Source organism: Aquarana catesbeiana, linkage group LG03 (assembly GCF_042186555.1).
Source record: "Aquarana catesbeiana isolate 2022-GZ linkage group LG03, ASM4218655v1, whole genome shotgun sequence".
Lineage (NCBI taxonomy): Eukaryota > Metazoa > Chordata > Amphibia > Anura > Ranidae > Aquarana > Aquarana catesbeiana.
In genome coordinates this window covers 87894531-87918252 of record NC_133326.1, presented here as the reverse complement: position 1 = coordinate 87918252, position 23722 = coordinate 87894531, and the positions used below count along the sequence as shown (strand labels likewise).

Below are 23722 nucleotides of genomic sequence, written 5' to 3'. Positions count from 1 at the left end.
GCAAGTCAGATGATTTCCCCATTGTAGTCGATTAAGGTATCAGTAAGTAGAGCCAGATCATCTCACAGCATCTAGAATTTATCAACAATGATGGATGAAACATTTCTAAAATAAGTCTTGGAATGTTGGTCCCCCAAAGTCTGTGATTACTATCTTTTACATTGCATACAGGGAAAACCTTGCATAAGAGTTCTAAGCCATAGGTACTGTGAAACAATCAGCAAAAGTATGGCCACCTCATAGATGCTTTATACTAGGCAGATAACAAAAAAACATCCGTCACATCAGAAGTTACAATTGAATAGTGTGATTGAGACCATGTGTTGTGCCAACATTCCAATATATACTCAAAATAGAAGAGAACGTGGGTGGGATTTTGACGGCACCACAAATGACTGCAATCTGAATATCTTAAATGTCCTCATTACTGTTGTCAAACAGATTTCCCCTGTGGAAGAGCAAGATCTGGATGAGAAGTACATTATCATTTCAGCCTGATTTCTATGGGATGTTTTTATGCGGTTAATAATAAAGTTATGTAAATTGTATCCATTCCATTGTTTGTAATTTTTGCTGCTGTCAAAATTCTGCACAAACACTTTCTCTTCTATTTTGCACAGAAGTTTGTGATTTCACCAAACAATATACTTGTAACACCGTTAATGTATCTCCATTTAATTAGTAGACAACTTTAATGACAAATACAAAACTGTTCAAAGTTAACTGAATCTCAGGCAGTGCACATAGTAGAATGGGACAACAAGCTTTTGCACTCATGAAACATGTAACTTGTGTTTACAGCAGCCTTTCTCAACCCGAGTCCTGTAGCTCCTCCTGAGGATGTCCTCCTAGGGGTTCCTTGAGTAATGGTGACTTGATCTCCTACTTCTCAACCAGTGATTACAAATGCAAGAGAGCACTTCTACACTGGCCACCAATTTTGGGGGACACCACAAATTGTATTGTCTGTTTTCCTTTCCTAATATTACTATTCATTTGATTTCCAGATTATTACTAAAAATGTTGTACAGAGCATGGATGGAGGATGTAAAAAAGGATCTGCCCTCACTGTCAAATGTGCTAAATATGCAGTAAATTGTATTCTTATATTTATAAATGTTATAATTTATTGATAAGTCTAATGTACCACAAACTTTAGGTAAAATAATTTTTAGCAGGGGTTCTCTGAGACAAGAACAGATAAATAGATTGAGAAAAGCTGCTTTAGAACATTTGGTGGTGTATATAAATTTAGTGGGCAAAGCTTATTACAGCTACAGGCTGGTTTGACATTTTAGTTTGTCTAAAGGCTCTATTCACACCTAGGCGTTTTTGGGCATTTTTCTGCTGTAAGCCTCAGCTCTAAAAATGCCCAACAAGACAAATCCCATTCATTTCAATGGCCCCTGTTCACATCTGAGCGTTCTGTCGCCTGAAGCAAAACGCCCGTGACTTAAAAAAGTACAGGAGCTTCTTTTTTGGCAGATTTCAGGCGTTTTCTGCTTTTTATATTGGTGACCTTTTGACCTGTACAAAATCGCTGCAAAAATCGCGCGACTTTTTGCCTAAAACGATACTCTCAGGTGTATATGCAGCCTAAACTGAGCTTGGATTCTAAGTAGAAAAGTGAAACTATAAAGAGGGTTGGTAAGTTCCCTGTTGGGGCTTATGTAGCTGGGCAAATGCAGCCTACTTTCGGGTACATTCAGTGTTCATTTGAGAATTTATCAAGTTCCAGAGATCCTTCTGAGCTCCATCAGACATGTTCCTGAAAGAGAATGACCTCTCTCTGACTTTAACTTGACCTGCATCCGACCTTCTTTTGACCTGCTTGTGACCTACTTCTAAGCTACATTAAGATGCTTCATGACCCTTCTGCATTCCCATTGACACGTGTGGGAAAAAGCAGTTCTGATACAAACAAATGAACATAAAATAATTAGTAGAGATGTTGCACAAATATATTTTTTTCCATTCCTTAAAGTATAATACAGAACAATGTTTACAATGCTGATTGTAGAGAACACAGATGAAACAAATATAATAAGGTGTTTCCAATAGTCCAACGATAGACAGGTTGTTTACAATAGTCAAGGTACTTCCTTCCAAACTGTACTTTACATGATAAACACCATAAGACTAGCACTGACTGTGCAGATTATAGAGCCTGGTGACTTTGTACAAGGCCCTTCTGTCTGGTCAGTAGTAGACATGGAACAGTATCTTGCCACCACCAAGGATTCTTGTTTACAATTAGTGTTTGTATTCCAAGCAATCAACATTTTAAATAATGACCTTTCTGAGGAGGATGTCCAATCACCTATGAAAACCATGGTGGTCATTGGAAGCATCCCCAAGTACGTAGCTTCTATATTGAAACCCCCTATTACCCTACTCACTGGATAGAAGCAGCACTACTTTCATCTTTGCAGGCCTGCAAGAAGGTGTTTTTTGTATGACATCCTCTTTTAACATTCTTAATGTATTTTAACAGATGTAACGGAAATATTTATGTCTGTTTCTAGTCCTACATCTTCAGAGCAAACTTACTTCTTTATGAAGGGAAAGGAAGAGGATTGGTGAGCCTCTATTTGACCAAGTTGCATTAGTGAAACCTTGTTTGGCAGAATAAAATTGCATAAAGTACAATAATACATTTTTGTTCATGGTTATAATACAATGAAGTGCATTTTATTTACAATGAAGGAATTCCTGAACTGTTGGCAGAGATTTATCTTATAGACATGCAATGGAGTGCAGTAAAAACAAGGTGTGAATGTCAACAAGGCATAGCTGAAGCTAGGGTTGCCTTCCAACCAGCATGTTATCAGCTTGGTTGATAAAAATTGGACCAGAGGACAACACTAATAGGATAGTGACATAAAAAAGAAGGCTATACAGCTGATAGCCCTTGCAAATGCAGCAGGTACATAATGCTGGGCAGTCTTTAACACCTTTTTGGCTTATTTCTTGTGAGCTTGGCACCAGATACAAAAATGACAGCATTTAGTAAGTACAGTGCCAGGCCAAATGATACGCTTTACATAGCAAATTCACAGCAAAATGGTAAATATAATTTTGTGATGCAACACTATTACTAATCACTGCTAGGTGTACACAGGGTTGATGCTGGTTTTTTTTTGGCTCTGAATCCTGTCATAGCTGGAAAGAGCCTGGGTTCAGTCCAAATGTTCAGACTGAACCTGGGAGGATGCTGTCAGTGCCAGCCCAATCAGCTGAGGCTGGGGCATTTCCTGTCCTGCAGTTGCACATAAACAGATGGGGAAGCTCATAACATCATTGACCTAGTATGACCACATGGCCATACTGTATTAGTTTAATTCCATTAACGTAATCATTTATCTAATATGGCCACATGACCAAGTTTACGTAATACCCTGGCTGCAGCTGATTGGGCTGGCATTGACAGCTTCCTGCCAGGTTTGGACCAAACCCAAGCTCATCCCTATGTCACAAATGGTGGGCAGCCGCCAATGTAAAAAAACTGATTCATCGTGAATAATGGCTAGCCAAATACAGAATTTACCCCATCATTTTTCCCCAGTAGAGTCCCACCCCACTGAATGGTATACAGAGCTGATTGAAACATTTCCATGTGATAGCCCTGTGCAAGCCTAGCAGTGTAAAGTGGTTTGTGCAACAAAAATATACTGCACTGCATTTGATATTTTGCTATGCATGTAATTATTTCAGCATGGCATGTGACCGAAAACTGCACTTATACTATAAATTTAAAGCATCTTCTTCCCTGACATATCTGCACCGGCCATATACTTGTAAGTTCTTTAGTCTTTTAAAGACAACTCTTTGGATCTCTCATGATAGCAGTCTTTGAATGTTTAAGTTGAGTAATTAACAGAAGCAAAGTTGTGTTTCCTCTTCGGATATCTTCAATTTAGGACACCTTGTTCCTCATACTCAGTTGCAAGACCCTCATGTAAGGGGTGCATGCTCTCTGATAAGGTGCTTTTCCATCAACTTCAATGCCATTTTCTCTGCAACCATTAATCCTATTAAAAACAAATAGACTGTCAGATCCCTATTACTAGACATGGATTACCCACAAACCTTGGTGGATCCGCCTCTTACATAGTTCATCGGACTTAGATTTTCTAGGCCATAATTGGTCCGTCTTGTGCATTCCTGTATTTTACAAAGCCAAATGAGGTTTCCTTTGCTGAACAAAAATAAAATAAATAGATATAAACAAACCTCTAGACGCTTGAAGGTCAAAATGGACTTAGACCTTATGTAACTAATTTTCTTTTAATATTTTTGCTACTAGAGTATAAATATAAGTTTTATCTTAGCTTATTTAAATTAATAAATTATAATATAAATTGTAAAAATGTTAACTCTAAAAATTACTATTAACAATGGTCAATATAAAAATACCAAGTCTACATGTAAACATTAGATACTGTATGTACTACTTATATTTTTTCATTAACTCCCTGTATAGTGTATGCACAAATTCGGGACTTGTAGATCCCTCCACTCACTCCACCTACATATATGCATCTTAGCAGAGCCTGGCCTCCAGAATTTGCCCGCAGCTGTTCATTCTCTGCCACCAGCTGACTACTTTCCCTGAATACTCTATTAGGATTACCACCCCTTAGAAGGACAGGCAGCAAAGCACTAAAAGAAGAGCATTATCGTACTTGGAAGCTGAAAAAAAAGATAAAGTAAGTTGAAGTTAACCTGCAAAAGGTGCATCCCGGAACAGAAAAGGTTTTATAGCTAAAAAGGCAATGAAACATTGAAGTTACATGCAACTATGAACTCTTATGCCCTGTACACACGGTCGGACATTGATCGGAAATTCCGACAACAAAATCCATGGATTTTTTTCGACGGATGTTGGCTCAAACTTGTCTTGCATACACACGGTCACACAAAGTTTTCGGAAAATCCGATCGTTCTGAATGCGGTGACGTAAAACACGTATGTCGGGACTATAAACGGGGCAGTAGCCAATAGCTTTCGTCTCTTCATTTATTCTGAGCATGCGTGGCACTTTGTGCGTCGAATTTGTGTACACACGATCGGAATTTCCGTCGGAAAATTTTATAGCAAGCTCTCAAACTTTGTGTGTCGGAAATTACTATGGAAAATGTGTGATGGAGCCTACACACAGTCGGAATTTCCGACAAGGTCCTATCACACATTTTCCATCAGAAAATCCTATCGTGTGTACAGGGCATAATAGCAGCCATGCTAGCCTTTTTGTAGAAAATATGAAAAGTCAGAGAAAATGTTCATACACATCTTCTAATATTTAAACCAAGTACAAGGTAAAAATAAAAATATAAGCATAGATCCCTTTAAATAATTAGAGGAAAATATAATTATATTCTTCAAGGCAAACAAGTCACAAAATGGTCAATTCAATAAAAAAATGCATAAGCAGAGGTAACCTTATGTGAAACCAATAAAACAAATCAGTAGATCCAGGGCATGCGTCTCCACACTTTCTAAACAAAGGACTACTTTACTTTCCTAACCTTCGGGGGCAGGACTGTTGGGGAGTGACTACTGGGAGTAGGAAATGCCTTGACTTGGTAGTCAGTGGGAATAAAAAAAATACATAATGGCTGTGGTTGGTGGAAGGAGGAATAGTTCTCCATCTCTGGTTGTAGTGGGAGGAATAGTTCCCCATTGTTGGTGTCAGTTGTAGGAATGGTGCCCCATTGTTAACCTGGGTATACATGCAAAGTTTTTTTTTTTTTTCGTTCAACCAGCAGGTTAAAAAAAAAAAAAACTCACAGATCTCTGCATCCACACAAGTGATGTGAATGCAAGGTTCTCCACTGCTGCGCTATTGCATTCTGACAGTTGGGATCTGCGCCCATCAGAATTGAAAGAGGCTTGTTGTTAGACATGCCTCTGTTGAACAGAGAGGTGTACACACATACCGAAATTCGGCTGGTTTCCGCTGAACTGGCCAAATTTTAATATGTGTATACCCAGCTTTAGAATTAGTAGAAGTAATACTGCCCCATTGTTGGTGTCATTGGGAGGAATGATGCCCCATTGTTAGAATCAGTGGAAGTAATACTGCCCCATTGTGTCAGTTGGAGGAATGGTACCCCATTGTTAGAATCAGTAGACGTAATACTGTAGTGTCCCATTGTTGGTATCAGTGAAAACAATGGTGTCTTATTGTTGGTGTCAATAGGAAGTATTGTATTAGTGAAAGGAATAGTGCTCCAAGGGCCAAATAAAAGCAAGCAAAGAGCCACAGTTAGCCCATGGGCCACAGTTTGCAGACCACTGAACTAGAGCTATAGGATGCTGAACCTTTATGAAATGATTGGCTTTTCTTATACAAATCAAAGTTTTCCCTGCTCCTCTTGCCTCTCATGCCTTCCTGTTAGTTACTAAGGGTGCTCATTACCAGAGATGAGCACTAGTGTGTATGGATCCTAATCCAAACCTAGCTGAGCTACTGAATCCTGCTAGGAAGTTGTCTTATTTCAACAGACAAGCGGAAGAAACCAAGTAACTGTACTGCATCACTGAGTGCAGCCCCTAGTGGCTGTTCTGTTTATTTAGTGCAATAACAAAAATATGGAAGATCAAGCTTGTAATCATAGAACAAATAAATAAATAAATAAAAATCAAATAAAAAATTAAGGTAAAACATAACAATAAAAAATGTAAAATGTGTGCTTACTGAAAACACATTATACTCCTCTATTAAGCCAAATATATAAGCTTCTGCATCTGAAAACTACAGACACATCTTTTTCTATTTTATTTATAAAAATAAAAACTTACTCTGAATTGCTTGGACTTGCTGGTGTGTTAATGGATACACTGCATGGGAAGAATAATTAACAATCAGAATCATGTTTTTCTATTTAACTGTGTTATTAACTTTTCAAAATAGCCATACAATAAAAACACAATGGACCACCTAATCACATACTCTATCCAATGTTAAGCAGTGCCAATGTCTTGTATTCTATGGTCACTGTGGGATTCTTTAATACAACAAAGATGCACTTTGGACTGGTACATATTTGCACTGTTTTATTTCTGCCAGACATGAAATGTGGGTAAAAGATAAAAGAGTGTTAAAAAAAAAAAGCCCAGGCCACAGCTTAGAATAATAGGATTTTTTAAAACAGCTTACCTGTAAAATCCTTTTCTTTCGAAGGACATCACGGGACACAGAGCCACAGTAATTACTGGTGGGTTATATAGAGTATCACTGGTGATTGAACACTGGCACACCCTATCAGGAAGTTCAACCCCCTATATAATCCCTCCCCTTGCAGGGATACCTCAGTTTTGTAGCCAAGCTATATAGTGTATTAGAAGAGGGGCGGGACCTCTGTGTCCCGTGATGTCCTTCGAAAGAAAAGGATTTTACAGGTAAGCTGTTTTAAAAAATCCTATTTTCTTTCTCGCACATCACGGGACACAGAGCCACAGTAATTACTGGTGGGATGTCCCAGAGCAATGCTACCTTAGGGGGGGGAACCACGACCAAGTAGGGTGCAATCAGACCTGAGGATCCTGTACCGCTGCCTGCAGCACACTACGCCCAAAGGCGATATCCTCATGCCTTCTCACATCCACCTGATAGAATCTGGTGAATGTATGAACTGAAGACCAGGTTGCGGCCTTGCAGATTTGAGCCATAGAGGCCCGGTGATGCACTGCCCAAGAAGCACCAATAGCCCTTGTGGAATGTGCCCTGATCTGAAACGGAGGAATCTTCTGTTTCAAACCGTAAGCTTGGATGATCAATTGTCGAATCCATTTAGAAATGGTAGCTTTTGACGCTGCCTGTCCTCTATTGGGACCCTCTGGCAGCACAAACAAAACATCCGTCTTGCGGATCTGAGCAGTTGCCCCGAGACAGGCCTTAACTGCTCTTACTACATCCAACGAATGTAGAGATCTCTCTTCCGGAGAACAGGGATCTGGAAAAAAGGAAGGCAGAACAATGTCTTGTTTTAAATGAAAATCAGAAACCACCTTCGGTAAAAAACTAGGATGAGGGCGCAGTACCACTCTATCCTTGTGTATAATCAAATAAGGCTCCTTACAGGAAATGGCTGCTAATTCTGAAACTCTTCTAGCAGAAGAAATGGCCACCAGAAAAATTAACTTCCTTGTCAACAAGACCAAAGGAATCTGACTTATTGGTTCAAAAGGCTGTTTCTGTAACACAGCCAGGACCAAGTTCAAGTCCCAGGGGTTTAGGGGCGCTTTAACCGGAGGATTAAGACGCATCACCCCCTGCATAAAGTTTCGGACCAAAGAATGCGAAGCAAGTGGCCTTTGAAATAATACTGATAAAGCCGAGACCTGGCCCTTGATGGTACTCAAGGCCAGCTTCATCTCTAATCCTAATTGTAGAAAATCAAGAATTCTACCTATGACAAATTTCCTGGGATGCCAACCTCTGGATTCACACCAGGATACATAAGCTTTCCAGACTCTATGATAAATCATCCTGGAAGCTGGCTTCCTTGCATTAATCAAGGTAGATATGACAGGACCTGAGAGCCCACGACTCTTCAGAACGTGGGTCTCAATAGCCAAACCGTCAAATTTAGCGTTTGTAAGGCAGGACGGAACACTGGACCTTGAGATAACAGGTCTGGGCGTACCGGTAGGGTCCCCGAGGAACCCACCGTCATCCTTACTATTTCTGCAAACCAAGTCCTTCTGGGCCAAGCGGGGGCCACCTGCTTGATCCTGCGAAGGAGTCGTGGCAGTAGCAGAATAGGCGGGAATGCGTAAATCAGTGAGAACTGATGCCACGGAATCACCAACGCATCCATCCCGTATGCAAGAGGATCTTTTGTCCTTGCCACAAATCTGTCTATCTTTTTGTTGAATCGGGATACAAAGAGATCTACATCTGGAACTCCCCATCTTTGGCATATGGCCCAAAAGACATCGGGATGCAGAGACCATTCCCCTGGAAGTAACTGCTGGCGACTTAGGTAGTCCGCCTGCCAGTTCTCTATTCCCAGGATGAAAACTGCCGATATGCATGGCACATGCATCTCTGCCCAGACTAAGATCTGGTTCACCTCCTTTTGAGCAGCTCAGCTCCGGGTGCATCCCTGATGATTGACATAAGCCACTGCTGTGGCATTGTCGGACTGGATCCTGACCGGGCAACCCTGTAGCCTGATAGTCCAGGCTTTTAGGGCTAGATATATCGCCCGGATCTCCAGAATGTTGATGGGTAAGGTCCTCTCGGTCTTGGACCATAGCCCCTGGATCGCAGACTGTTCCAGAACTGCTCCCCAACCTGACAGACTGGCATCTGTTGTTACCACCGTCCAGGTAACCGGTAGAAAGGATTTCCCCTTCTGCAGGTTTTCGGGTATGAGCCACCAATTGAGGCTCTGACGTACCGCATGTGACAGGTGCATCGGAAAGTCTAATGCCTGAACCTTCTTGTTCCAGGTCGACAGAATACCGTGTTGCAGCATTCTTGAATGAAACTGAGCATAGGAAACTGCTTCGAATGAAGACACCATCTTCCCTAGTAGCCTCATACAAAGGTGGACAGAGGGACCCTTCTTGGTCCTGACTGCCAGAATCAGCTCCCTTAAAGCAGCGATCTTTGCCTGGGGTAGAAATATTTTCTCCTGGCTTGTATCTATAATCAGACCTAAATACTCCAGTCTTCTTACTGGTTTTAGGAAAGACTTTTCTAGGTTGAGGATCCAACCCAGGTGTTCTAGATACCTGACCTTGGTCCTCAAGTTTCTATTCAAAGAGGCTACCGACCGGTCTATCAAGAGCAGGTCGTCTAGGTATGCTATGACAGCTATACCCTGAACCCTTAATCTGGCCAGAGGAGGAGCCAAGATCTTTGTGAACACTCGAGGTGCAGTGGCTATCCCAAAAGGCAGAGCCACAAACTGGAAATGGCGCCCTCCTACCTAGAAGTGCAGAAACTTCTGATGAGCAGGAAAAATGGGCACATGCAGATATGCATCTCTGATGTCTATCGATGCCAGAAATTCTCCTCCCTGCAGGGTGGGAACTACTGTCCGAATTGATTCCATGCAGAAGGATTGAATCCTTAGGAATCAGTTCAGATCCCTTAAATCCAGAATGGGTCTGACATCCCCATTTGGCTTTTGGACCGTAAAAAGGTTGGAATAGAAGCCCAATCCCTGGTCCTTTGCGGGAACCATCATAATGACCTCCTGCGACAAAAGTCACTCTAACGCTAGAAGGAGCGACTGCTTCTTCTCTGGATCTCTGGGGACACTTGATCTGAGGAACCGAGGAGAGGGAAATTCCTGAAACTCCTGCTTGTACCCTAAGGTTACCATGGAGATTACCCATCTGTCCTGGAAATCCTCCTGCCAGAGCCCTGAGAACTGTCGCAGTCTTCCCCCCACTCGAGTGAGCGGGGGCGCCCCCTCATGCAGAGGTCTTAGTGTTTTGCCTAGTAGGCTTCTTCCCCCAGGACTTCTTTTGTCCCTGGGGTTTACTCTTGTCTCTGGACCCAGATGGAGGCGGCCGTCGAAACTGCCTGGAGGCTGAAGCCCCCGGCGCTGGGGAAAGAGTCCGTTTGAAAGAGGGACGCTTACTCTTCTTCTTGACAGGTAAGAGAGTGCTTTTCCCACAAGAGATTCTCTTGATATAGTTATCCAAGTCCTCTCCAAACAACCTTTCACCACGAAATGGAAACCCCCCCAGGAGCTTCTTACATGGTGCTTCGGCTGACCAATTTTTCAACCATAGGATTCTACTTATATGCAAAAACCCCAGTGAAAGACGGGAGGTTTGCACGATAGAATCTCTAATAGCGTCAACCACAAAGCATAAGGCCGCTGGAAGGTTGGCAAACCCCTGGGCCTGCTGTTCAGGTAATACTTTGATGACCTGCTTAACATGGTCTCTTGAGTATTGACAGACTCCAATCGCTGCTACTGCAGGTTGAGCCACTGAACCTGCTAAGGAAAAAACATCCTTCAATAGGGATTCCATCTTTTTATCTACAGGATCCCTGAGCATCTGAGCATTGTCTACAGGACAAGTCAGACTATTATTTACGGAGGAAATGGCGGCATCAATAGCTGGTATTCCCCACATTTTAATAAACTTTTCTTCCATCGGATAAAGTGTTGAAAACTTTCTTGGCGGAAAAAAACGTTTGTCTGGGTGATCCCACTCAGAATAAATGAGCTTTTCAAGTAAATTTTGAACAGGAAAAGCCTGTGCTGCTTGGAAAGGTTTCAGTGACCCCAAAGCAGAAGAGGGTTCTTTAGCAGTTTCAGGTAGGGGCAACTTAAATGTGGAGCGGACCAATCCAGTAAGGATCTGCACTAAGACTTTCTCCTCTTGGGAAGTCGCAGGGGGTCCCTCTCCACCTGATTCCTCCGAAGAGGAATCATCCGTCCCATCCTGATCCTCTGAAAGGGATTCATTTCCTTTATCCCAGAGCTCCTCTTCCTGAGGGTCTTGGGGAACAGAGGAAGGCCTAGTGCGTTTTCTTCTACTGAGTAAAGACGCAATCACGGCCATTAATCTTTCCTCTAGACCATTAATGGTTGAGGAAAAAACCTCTTGTGTAATATATACAGGGGCTGAAGTGCCAGAAGCAGGTGTAGCCCCTGACCCCAACGGCTCTCCCTGGCTAGCCGTCCCTGGCCCTTTAGGGGGGGAGGATGCTGCTGACAGGGGGCCCTCAGAACCTGAACGAGATCCCCTAGTGTCTCTGGTTCTTGGGGTGCTTGAACCTCTTCTACCCATAGTGCAAAGCAACAAGGTGTGAGGTATACAAATGAACACTGCCTGCTGAGCGATGTAGTCTGGCTAAAAGCCTTGCTACCCAATGCTCAGTCTGGTGTTACTTCAGTAAATGCTGCCTAGGAGAATGCCTGTGTCCCACCTTACATGCGACCGTCAGCTCTGTGTCTCTCCAAAGGCTGTGTGCACCTGTACAGAGTGCTTTAATAGCCTGCAGCTGGCCTGAGTGGGAGTCTAAGCACCTGTGCTGACGTCCCCCCCCCCTCGAATTTTGAAAAGAACAAGCGCTTCCCGCGCTGGCCGACTCTCCTGAAATACTATGGAGGAAGGCTGGGGGAGGGGGAGGAGGGAGAGAAGCTGGTAGTGAAGAGCCTGCCTAAAAAACAGCAATGGTCAGAAATGGCGGCCGAGGCAGCGGTGCCCGAGCGGTATAACCGCTTTCTAGACCCCTGTGGCCTCTCTCTAGCCTGGGGGGAACATTCAAACATGAGAAATCCCCCCATCCCATCCTACCTTGGAGCCGGCCTGAGACGCTGTGAAACACATGTGCAGCATGAACACTGAGAGAGACAATCCAGCATGACAAGGTTTGTGCTCTTGGCAGCCCCCGGTGGTCACAATAGGCATAGCATGCATTTACCTTAAAGGAGAAACCTACTAGAATTAGAAAATTCTGTGGAATCTCCCTTACCTTGTCCAGCTGCAGGGTTCAGTTTACACAGACCCAATCTTCACCTCTCACGGTGAGCTCCGTTTAAAAAAAACATCAGAGACTGGGGCCCCCTACGCATAGGGGGATCCTGCAGTTCTGGGCCCGTAAAGCACCCGGCTAGAAATTAGGCTAGAAAACCATTTTCTAATATGCGGGGTCCAGCTCTCTAAAAAGAGAAGCATTACAGGTAAAACCTTGTTTCTTCAGACCCGAGGCCCGGGTACCATCCAATACGGCCTAGAAAGGACACTTTGAATGGATCCGGTCTGCCTGGCTTGCCCCAGTATAGGATATAGGATATTCCCTTTGGAGCTCAGCACAGGACATCTTTACACGTCCATCACCTAAGACACTGGCGTAAAAACTGAGGTATCCCTGCAAGGGGAGGGATTATATAGGGGGTTGAACTTCCTGATAGGGTGTGCCAGTGTCCAATCACCAGTGATACCCTATATAACCCACCAGTAATGTCCCGTGATGTTCGAGAAAGAAAATCAGCTAGTGATCCAGGTATGGGCATTTGTATATAGTTGCATTGCTCCAGCTTTGACCAATGTAACTATGTGTATACCAGTGGTGTAGTGGGTAGCACTCTCGCCTAGCAGTAAAAAGGGTCGCTGGTTCGAATCCCAACCACGACACTACCTGCCTGAGTTTGCATGTTCTCCCTGTGCCTGCGTGGGTTTCCTCGGGGTACTTCGGTTTCCTCTCACACTCCAAAGACATGCTGGCCGATTAATTGGCTTCTGTCTAAATTGGCCCACACCTTATGCCGCGTACACACGAGCGGACTTTACGGCAGACTTTGCCCGGCGGACGGGATTTGGTCGGACAATTCGATCGCGTGTGGGCTCCAGCGGACTTTGTTTTCTCAAAAGTTGGATGGACTTAGATTTGAAACATGTTTTAAATTAATCCGTCGAAATCGAGTCCGGTCTAAAAGTCCGCTCGTCTGTATGCTAGTTCGACGGACAAAAAGCCACGCTAGGGCAGCTATTGGCTACTGGCTATGAACTTCCTTGTTTTAGTCCGGTCGTACGTCATCACGTACAAATTTGACAGACTTTGGTGGATTGTGTGTAGGCAAGTCCGTTCATTCAGAAAGTCCGTCGTAAAGTCCGCCGAGCAAAGTCTGCCGTAAAGTCCGCTCGTGTGTACGCGGCATTAGAGTGTAAGTTCCTTGAGGGTAGGGAATGTACGATGTATGTAAAGCGCTATGTAAATTGACAGCGCTATACAAGTACCCTAAAAAATAACAATAATAATGTACCAGTGGCGGAATTACCAGGGTCGCAACAGTCGCACTTGCGACGGGGCCTGGCATTCCGCCACTGTGGGGGGGCCCAGCGGGGTTTGCTATTCACACACAGCTCTGAGAGGAGATCGTGTTCGTCATGGAACAGTAGCACAACAGAGACACTGGCATTAAAGTTCTATTTGCCCGTCCGTCCTCTCTCGCAGGGGATGAGAGAGGACACACAGCTGATCTCACGGCTCTTCCTTCTCCCCCCTCCCCTCTCCTGTGTGTGCTCCGCGGGAAATATGAGCTCGTTAGCTTCACACTTGACTGCCCATGGAGCACACAGGAGAGGGGAGGGGGGAGAAGGGGGAGCAGTGAGATCAGCTGTGTGTCCTCTCTCATCCCCTGTGCGAGAGAATGGATGGGCAAATAGAACTTTAATGCAGGTGTCTCTGTTGTGCTACTGTTCCATGACAGACACGATCTCCGCTCAGAGCCGTGCTGTCCTGAGGAGGCAGGCGGCACTGATGGACATTAATAGCATTCACTGATTAGCACTGATGGACACTCATAGAAGGCACTGATGGACACTGATAGAAGGCACTTATAGGAGGCACTGATGGGCACTGATAGAAGGCACTTATGGGTACTGATAGGAGGCACTAATGGGCACTGAAAGAAGGCACTAATGGGCACTGAAAGAAGGCACTGATAGGAGGCACTGATAGGAGGCACTAATGGGCACTGATAGGTGGCACTAATGGGCACTGATGGGGGGCACTGATGGACACTGATAGAAGGCACTAATGGGCACTGATAAAAGGCACTGATAGGAGGCACTGATGGGCACTGATGGGAGGAATTTATGGGCACTGATAGGAGGCACTGATACGAGGCACTAATGAGCACTGATAGAAGGCACTGATGGGCACTGATAGAAGGCACTGATGGGCACTGATAGGAGGCACTGATGGGCACTGATAGGCCACATTCATGGGCACTGATAGGCAGCAATGATAGGAGGCACTAATGTGCACTGATAGGCTGCACTGATAGGTGGCATTGATGGGCACTGATAGGTGGTACTGATGGGCACTGAGGAACACTGATAGGCAGAACTCAGGGAGTATTGATGGGCTTTGATGGGCAGAATTAAGGAGTACTGATAGGTGGCACTGATGGGCGCTGTTAGGTGGCATTAATGAGCACTGATAGGCGGTGCCGATAGGCAAAAGTGATGGGCACTAATAGGTGGCATTAATGAGCACTGATAGGTAACACTTGTAGTGGGAAGTGATGGGCACTGATAGGCGGCATTGATGAGCACTGATAGGCAGCATTGATGGGCACTAATAGGTGGCATTGATGAGCACTGATAGATGGCACTGATGATTGGGGCACTGGTTATCAGTGTAAACAATTTACTGACATTCTTGATAGTTAATGGCAGTCCTTTCCTAACACAGACACAGCGTGGGAGGAAAGGGCTGCGGATATCCGGCAAGTCTGTTTACAGTAAAGGGCCGCTGTGATTGCGCTGGATGCATGTCCCAGGGGTCATGCGGGAAGCACGGTTTTGGGAGGATGTCCATGGACACCCTACCAAAATTGGAAGCCCGGGGCTCGGATGGAAGGGGGGCCCATCATGTTTTCTTGCATCGGGCCCTGAAGGTTCTAGTTACGCCTCTGTAATATACCATACCTGGGTGATGCCCCTGGATTCTGGAAACCAATGAAGTAGACAAAGGTACTCCAGTGATCTCCATTTGCTTTCAAGTCCTGCGCCGAGCAACTTCCTGGCTGCATTTTGAACACAGGAGGTCAATTGCTCGGCACAGGCGCCATTCAGATTGCTTTGCACTTTCTCAATGAATGTAAAGTGTTCATTGGTTGGACAAGGTGGAAAGGCAGGACAAGGATGCCACATTCTGAAGGGAACACTGCTATTATCTTTTTTATAAAAAAAAAAAAAAGAAAAAAGAATTGAATAAAAACTTACTCTGCAGTAATTGGCGCTTTTGGAGTTTTTGGTAGGTTCATGGGTTCACTAAAGGAGAAAAAAGTAGTAGTATAAGTGATTGGCTTTACATGAAACATTGACAACTACAGAACATTGCTGTAATTGTATATAGTTGTCAAAAAATAGCTCTTATATACCAAATGATTTTGATTGCATTTGAAATGCAGTATGAATGCAGTACAAACGCAAATGCACAAAAAAAAAAAAAAAAATGTATTTCTAAGAGCCTAGTTTATGCCATTGCAGTGCTTTTATGTGCATTTAAAAAAAGTAGAGCATGCTGCATTTTGAACAGAACGCACTGCAAGCATGCGTAAATGCACATAAATGCACTCAAATGTATGCACACGCAATGCAAAAAAAAAAAAAATGTAAAAAAATATTTCAAAAGACACACTGCAAACCTATGTATGCACACTAAAAACGCATTGCAAATGCATGTAATCACTAATGAAGGAACGCACATCGAATGCAAGGATTGTGGTGTAACCAAGCTTTTTTAAGATGGACAGTTGAGGGAGGAAAGAGAGAGGTGGTGATAACAAACAACTCTAGAGAGGGTATAGGCGACCATGATACATCAGGATTAACACAAAGTTTAATGGCATAGTTAGCATAGGTGTGCGCAGCCTCTTGCATTAGGGTGTGCACCCCAAAGCTCAAATACATATGCATGTGTATATGTACTGATGGTGTCAGTAGGGCAGTGGACAGTGTCAGCAGTTTTATTTTTATTCTTTTTAAAGTATTTTATTTTGTAACTTTTTTTTTGGGATGAAATATCAGTGGTCAAAACAGGGGGGAATATGCACCACACAAGGCGATTAGAGTGTGCCCAGGCACACCTGGCACACCCTGTGCACACACCTATGATAGTTAGCTAGGTTACAGCTCTATAGAGGAGACGGACACAATCCTGGAGAAATAGCAGTGAGAGCTTCTTTGTCAAACATTCCATTAGAACGTTCTGTAATTTATGATTGCATGGCCTGCTCTTCCAGAGATTAAAAAAAAAAAAAAAAAGAGGAAAAGGGTGGAATGAAGAGGAGAAAAGAGAGGGAAAGAGATATAGAAAAGCTCCAATCAATTGGGCTCGTCTCTCCTGGGCTCCAAGTGCTTACAATATACAGGGGGGGGGGGGGGGGGGGTCTTCTTGGAATCAAGGCGGATCTATCCCTTGGTGCCAAGCATCCCATGTTGCCGTGTGTTGGTCTACCCGGGGTGTACCAAGCTTATTTACACCAGATGCGGTTGAGCCCATTTTTAAACATAATAAAAAAGCATATACAAGATACAAAAATGAATGTATTTCAATGAGCCTAGTTTACACTATTGTGGCGCATATAAGTGTGTTTTTACAAAAGTACAGAATTCTGCATTTTTTTTTTAAACAGTTTTTCTTTGAAAGTACCTGAACACACTGCGAACACGATAAAAACATACTGCAAATGTCCATGCATAACTGAACACTGAATGCAGGCATTATGGTGTAAACGATCCCTAAAAGATTATAGGGCAATTAATTTCAGTTTGACAGCTCTGCTTTTGTCCTTCAGATTTTATGATTTATCCACTCTATCACAGAACTATTTATAACTAAGAGCACTTCAGAAGGGTAGTGGTACCATATGTTATTGTACCTGGGCTGACCAGTATATGACATTTTGAAAGCACTCTGGGACTGTCAGGATGGGCATGCCAGTAAACAGGATGACTCCTCTGGGTGGACTTCTCTGCATCTTCACATGCTAATCCATATTCCTTATTCCTTCGCCTTCTGTTCACACTATCAGGGGCCCTGAGTCAGAGGCGTAAGATGATTCCTTATCATATCAGGCTCTGCTACCAGGTACACGATATGGCCACTATGCTTTCCATTCACCTTGTCAATAGACAACAATTGGGTCTCTAGACCAGTACATTTGCTAGCAATTTTTTTGGTTTGTTTCTGTTTATTTATTTCCATGGGCTGCCAAACAAGCTAGCATGCACTGCATATTATTGCAGACTCATGTACCAAACGATGCCCTCCAGTGCTGCACTGCTCTGGTCATGGTCTTCTTTCTGCGTTCGGATCTGCATATGCTCAGTGTACAATTAAGCAGTCAGGCATGGAGAAGCATTTATGACAGAAGAAACCAATACAAACCTCTCCTGTCAGTCTTTTTTTCGGTTTCTGAGTTCAATTTTGCAAGCTCCTTTAGATCTATCATCAACGATGTATTGCAATATTCATTCTCTCTCTCTCTCTTTCTCTCATCTCCTGCAACAGACTCAGTTCTGCCTGTGATAGACTCTCCCGGGACAGAGGCTTTTGGAGGGGACTGAATGCTAGCCTTTTGTCTACTGATTACGGGCCCTGGATTTTAAGGGAACAATACTCTTTGTGAGGTGCATGCCTGGGAACCCTTCAAGTAATATTACTTTGGATTCAAGTCCATGTCTCTCTAAGACACACAAACTCTGGGATCCCTGTATAGGGCCTAACTGCCATATTAAAAATAGTGACTGCTTCATACTGTTGGGACTCATAGCAGATGCTGATGTCATCAGCAAGCCACCTGTCTGGGGGTGTCTGCTATAATGTTTTTATTACAAGTATGTCTACTGAACCTACTAGGGGGTTTTCCACCCATTGTTTATTGTGCTAACTAAGCTATTGTCTACTAGCACACTGCCCTTGTGGTCTGTGTTTATACCTAGGCTGGGTAAATTATTAGTTAATTAGCTTATGTTAATTTATGTTTATGGTTACAGTTGTATTATTAGGGTAATATGATCAGGAGGGGGGAATGTCTTTCTCAAGTGTATATAAGCCTGTATTCTTATTCTGGTGTACTCCTAAACTGGGGTTGCCTGGTTCTTGGGGTAACTATAGCCAGATCCATTGTTCTCGTGTTCCAGGACTTGGGAAGCAGTTTCTTGGCGGAGATACCCAAAGGGGTGTCCCGAGTCCATCACACTACCTAAAGGAAATTCACTACTAAAGTGCTCTTCAAAAGCTTGGTCCAGCATTTGCTTGTGCTCAAATCTTTAGAAGGAAGTTTAGCATCCTCAAGTTAATGTTACAAAGTTCACTCCACTATTTGCTTTTGAAAAGACTCTGCTCAGATCTTAACAGGAAGATTCGTGTCCTCAAGTTACTGCTAAAATTTGGAGTATCCCACAGTTACCCTGAAACTATCCAAGTTCAAGTTCTACAATAAATCATCTGAAAAGCATACCCCTCCACTGTTCATTGAACCAAAGGAGTGATTGTGTGCCTGGCTGCGGAGCAACCATGGGAAAAGACCCTAGGGACCTTAAAAATGCAGGCTCCTGCGGGAGTGAGCGCTACAAAAACAAACAACGAGCACATAGACTTTTAGTGCAGAAGAAGCTTGCAATGTCTCTTCTGCAATAAAATGCCCCTACCTGCCTGCTTGCTGTGAAGCTCAGCTTACAGTGCTGGGCCAATCTCTGCATGTCATATGTAGGAGTGATGTTGTTCTATGCTAGCTAATGAAGACAGCCAAAGATTTGCAAGCAAGAGAAGATGACAATTAAAAAGGTGAGTATTAAGACCTTTAGTTCCACTTTAAATATAGCTTAAAAAAGTGTTAGATAATATGAGAGAGTAATGACTAGTGTGCTGTTAGCACATAAAAAGAATAAACAGTTCACCAGACTTTGTACCCTGTACAAAAGTCCCTTTATAAACATCTATTGGAAAGAAAAAATAAAAACAGGAATTAAAATGTGTTTCCCAATTGAATGGCATGGTGGAAGTCTGGCTGTATAATCACATCTGCATATCATACAACTGATCCTTTTGTCCCCCATACAATCTAGAAGTTTGACTAAAGCCCAGTACACACGGCCGAATGTTGTGCGGCATCAGCCAGTTCAATAGAAACCGTCCGAGATTCGGCCCGTGTGTATGGCAGCCAGCCCGACAGAAGTCTGTTCGAAGGGGCATGATCATAAAAGGTCTTCTGATCGGCATCCGATCATCGCTCTCAGCCGCTGACTGGTGTGTTCTGGCGGGGGTGTCCGTCCCCCTATCAGAACATATTAACTCAGCAGGGGATATCGCAGTACTAACATTGAATTGTAAGCACAGTGGCTCCTCCTGAGCCCTTCAGTTTCTTTTCGTTCGTTTGAATGAAAAAAAACAAAACTTCTACCGTATACCAGGCTTAAAGCTGGCCATACACTAGTAGAATTTTGAACAAACATTTGAATGTCGTTCAACAGTATTTCAAAAACCTTCCGTTTTAGAATGAATGGATTTTCCTGAACAAAAAACACATTCATGGTTAGAAAGTCGTTTGCTCGGAATTGAAAACAAACGTCCATTTGACCCCACTAACGATTACAAAAAACAAACGTTATTAAAATTTAAATTGTTTGAATTAAACTCTACTGTGCAAATGGCCAGCTTAACCACTTACTCCCTTTCTGACCAGGCCATTTTTTGCGATACGGCACTGCGTTGCTTTAACTGACAATTGCGCGATCGTGCGACGCAGTACCCAAATAAAATGTATGTCCTTTTTTTCCCCCACAAATAGAGCTTTCTTACTTTCTTTTGGTGGTATTTGCTCAATTCTGAGGTCTTTATTTTTTGTGCTATAAACAAAAAAAGACTGACAATTTTGAAAAAAAAACTATTTTTTTTTACTTTCTGCAATAAAACATACCCAATAAAAAAAATCTAATTTCTTCATCAATTTAGGTCAATATGTATTCTGCTACATATTTTTGGTAAATAATATCCCAATAAACGTATATTGATTGGTTTGCACAAATGTTATCGCGCCTGCAAAGAATGAAATATTTTTATTAATTTTTTTTTTTTTTAACTAGTAATGGCAGTGATCAGCAATTTTTAGCAGGACTGCGACATTGCGGTGGACAGATCGGACACCTAACTGATATTTTTTGGGGACCAATGACATTATTATAGTGATCAGTGCTAAAAAGAATGCACGGTCACTGCACTAATGACACTGGCAGGGAAGGGGTTAGCATCAGGGACGATCAAGGGGTTAAGTGTGTCCCTAAGAGGTGCTTTCTAACTGTGGAGGGTGTGCTTTGATGGGGAAGACAGAGATCCCGGTTTCAAGATCTCCATTTTCCCTTCTGGCAGAATGGCGCTCTACCTTGTTTACATAGGCAGACTGCCATTCTGCTTCTCCTCGGATTGATCGGTGGGTCCCGGCGGACATCGTGTCAGCCAGAATTCCTGATTGGCTCCCGCTATGTCCAATTACAATGGGAACGGGTCGCCGGGGGCACGCGCCCCAGACCCGGAAAAAAGCCACAGCATACAGGAACGTTGTTTCGCACAGCTGGGCCGCCCTGCCACAAAAAATGTGCGGTGAGCAGTCCAGAAGCGGTTAAAGGGTTAGTTCAAACCCCCTCGCATGGAGCTTGGCGATGCTGCAACTGCCAAAATGGTGGACCACACATGTGTGGGGGGTTTAAGAACTTGTTCCTGTGATGGCGGGGGTAAGCCATTATGGCTGGGAGTGTATTAGCAACATTCTAGCAAAAAGACAGTATGGGATAATGTCATCTCTAGGAGTTTTATTTTTAAGGCCAGGTTTCAGGAGGTGCGTAAATGGTATATGGAAGGTGCAATTTGTAGCAAAATTTGTAGCAAAACGTATAGGAAAGAGTCTGAGTTTGTGACGTCTTCATGCTCTGTGAACCTGGTATGGGCCAACCCCTCATTTGAACCAGGCCACAATTCATGTATGTGTTGTTTTTACTGTTTTTTTAAGTATGTTATATGGTTAAATAGAAGCACTTTTTATTGGTTTTAAACTATGCAGTTCCCCTGGTTTTTCTTTTAATTATGATACACTGTTGAACTGTAGAGTGATCCGTGAGTCCTGACCTGAAATGGAGATTGTGGCCAGCTCTGTGTTGGAAGCCTGGCTGTATCACAAGCTTGTTTTGACTGCTTTGTAATAAGGGGTAAAAGTGTTCTGGTAAGCAGGAGCCATTTAGTGTTTAGTGGAGGTACACATTGGTGTATGAATATATGGACACTTGTTGAAGATTTCACACCGTTCACATTTGCCACTTTATTGTACTTTTTTCACTTTCACTGGACTTTATTGATGTAATTGAATTCACTAGTTTTCTTTGTTATTTATAATGTGCATTATATTGTATAAGCACAGCACTTTTGTATATTAGTTGTTATGACCCATTTATATCTGTTGGTGTCCTTACTGCTATATTCTTTTCACTTTTTTCACACTGGATGCATTTTTCAGGTGCTTTCACACTGGGGCGCTGCGCTGGCAGGACGTTAAAAAAAGTCCTGCAATCAGCATCTTTGGGGCGGTGGAGGAGCCCTCCTAAACTGTCCCTGCCCATTGAAATAAATTGGCAACCCTTGGTGAAGCGCTTTGTAGGTGCTTCGGCAGTGGCGCTTTTAGAGTGCATTTAACTCTTTCTTCGGCCACTAACGGGGGGTTAAAAGCGCCCCGCTAGTGGCCGAAAAGCATCGCTAAAATGATGGTAAAGCTAACGCAACCCGCAGCTCAATGTTAAAGGGCCCTTAGTGCAGTTGCAAGGTTTTCTCTATGCGTAAATGGCCTACACCTATAGCAAGGGCATTACCCAACTTTATTCACAGTTGCACGGTTTGTTTTTATCTACAGACACGATCACTTGCATAGGCTGTTCTTTGGTAAAGGTGAACTAACGATTTAAGGTTGGACTCACAGTGGTGCAGAACTGCAAAGGAGCATCTAGTGGCCATTTTGTTGTTAAGTTGTGGTTCACCCACACGTCGTGCGTTCTGGAACCATGTACCAAATAGGTGGCCATAGCTTATCCATAGGCCAAACACCATGGATTATGTTTGGGTAACCGAACCATCCCCTAGCCGCTGTCATATGTCTTTTTGGCTCAATGCACTAAATCAGCTGAATTGTTTGGAAGGCTAAAGGCTCAGAACTGTCTACCAAGTGTCTCCTTTTCCAATAGAATATTCAAATATTCACTGTTCACTTGTTGCCTTTCTCAAGCATCTCCAAACACTCTAAACATTTGATGAATCATATCCTGACTGCTGCTAGGAGGCTCATCTCCGTACATTGGAGATCCCCTAATGCCCCTTCTCAGGTGCAGCTCCTAGACTCCATAGCGGAAATAAGACAGATAGAACAGCTAACAACTAAAATAAAGGATACCATGAAACTATTTCATCAGACATGGGATAACTAGGATAGGTCTCTTACCCACTGATGTGACACCTTCCTGACCTTTTCCTCTCTTTGCTTAGCTGATGAATATCAATCTTTTTTATATGTGTTACTCCTGTAGGACTTTGTGCAGTAATATCAAATTTGCATTCTGTTCCTTCCAAGAGGGTTTGGGCGTGATACCCAAACCTAACCTTTGTGATTAGATCATTCTTTCAATAGTTTTTTATTACTTTTCCTTATGATGACAAATAAGATATATATATATATATATATATATATATATATATATATATATATATATATATATATATATAAATATGTAGCGATATAGTTGCCACTAGTAACAAACAATCCACCAATTCACCCCACTGCCAGACTTCATACATCACTTGCAGAGACAATGAACAGTCTTTTGCTGGTTTGTTTTTGTTGTTTTATTGGGGGGTACAACTTGGATGGGAAAAGGGTATATGGGATGCCCATAGGATCGATTAATTGCCATCATATTTTAAAGAATATACACATTAGCACATATTTAGAGCCAGAAGGTATGATGTGCATCTGTAAATATTATGTTTCTCCTCCTGCATCTCCATGCAGACTGTTGCTCCTTCTCTGCTCTACTCCTGCAGACTGTGCTTCCAAGTATTCCTCATTCAATACCGTGTAGAGAATGAGGACACCACTTCTGACCGTGTAAAAATGATGTTCCCAGAAACTTCTTTCCTCCTGCACAAAGCTTCTCCTCATTTCCCCTCCTGCACAAACTTATTCTG

At 43.1% G+C, this 23722-nt stretch overlaps 1 protein-coding gene across 3 annotated transcripts in view; it reads right to left on the bottom strand.

The window, feature by feature from the left end:
• Window positions 1–659: 659 nt before the first annotated feature.
• The window catches only part of MYZAP (myocardial zonula adherens protein), a 145794-nt gene continuing 122731 nt past the window's right edge, over window positions 660–23722 (bottom strand). For 2 of the 3 annotated variants that reach the window (XM_073618803.1, XM_073618806.1), the window contains 3 exons: window positions 15718–15765; window positions 6805–6843; window positions 660–4031 (listed from right to left, as the gene is read on the bottom strand). In XM_073618803.1, the coding sequence (XP_073474904.1) occupies window positions 3917–4031; window positions 6805–6843; window positions 15718–15765 (202 nt within the window). In that variant the 3' untranslated portion in view covers window positions 660–3916. Of the gene's footprint in view, window positions 4032–4110; window positions 4199–6804; window positions 6844–15717; window positions 15766–23722 lie in introns of all 3 variants that reach the window. The other variant, XM_073618804.1, reaches the window with a different exon arrangement.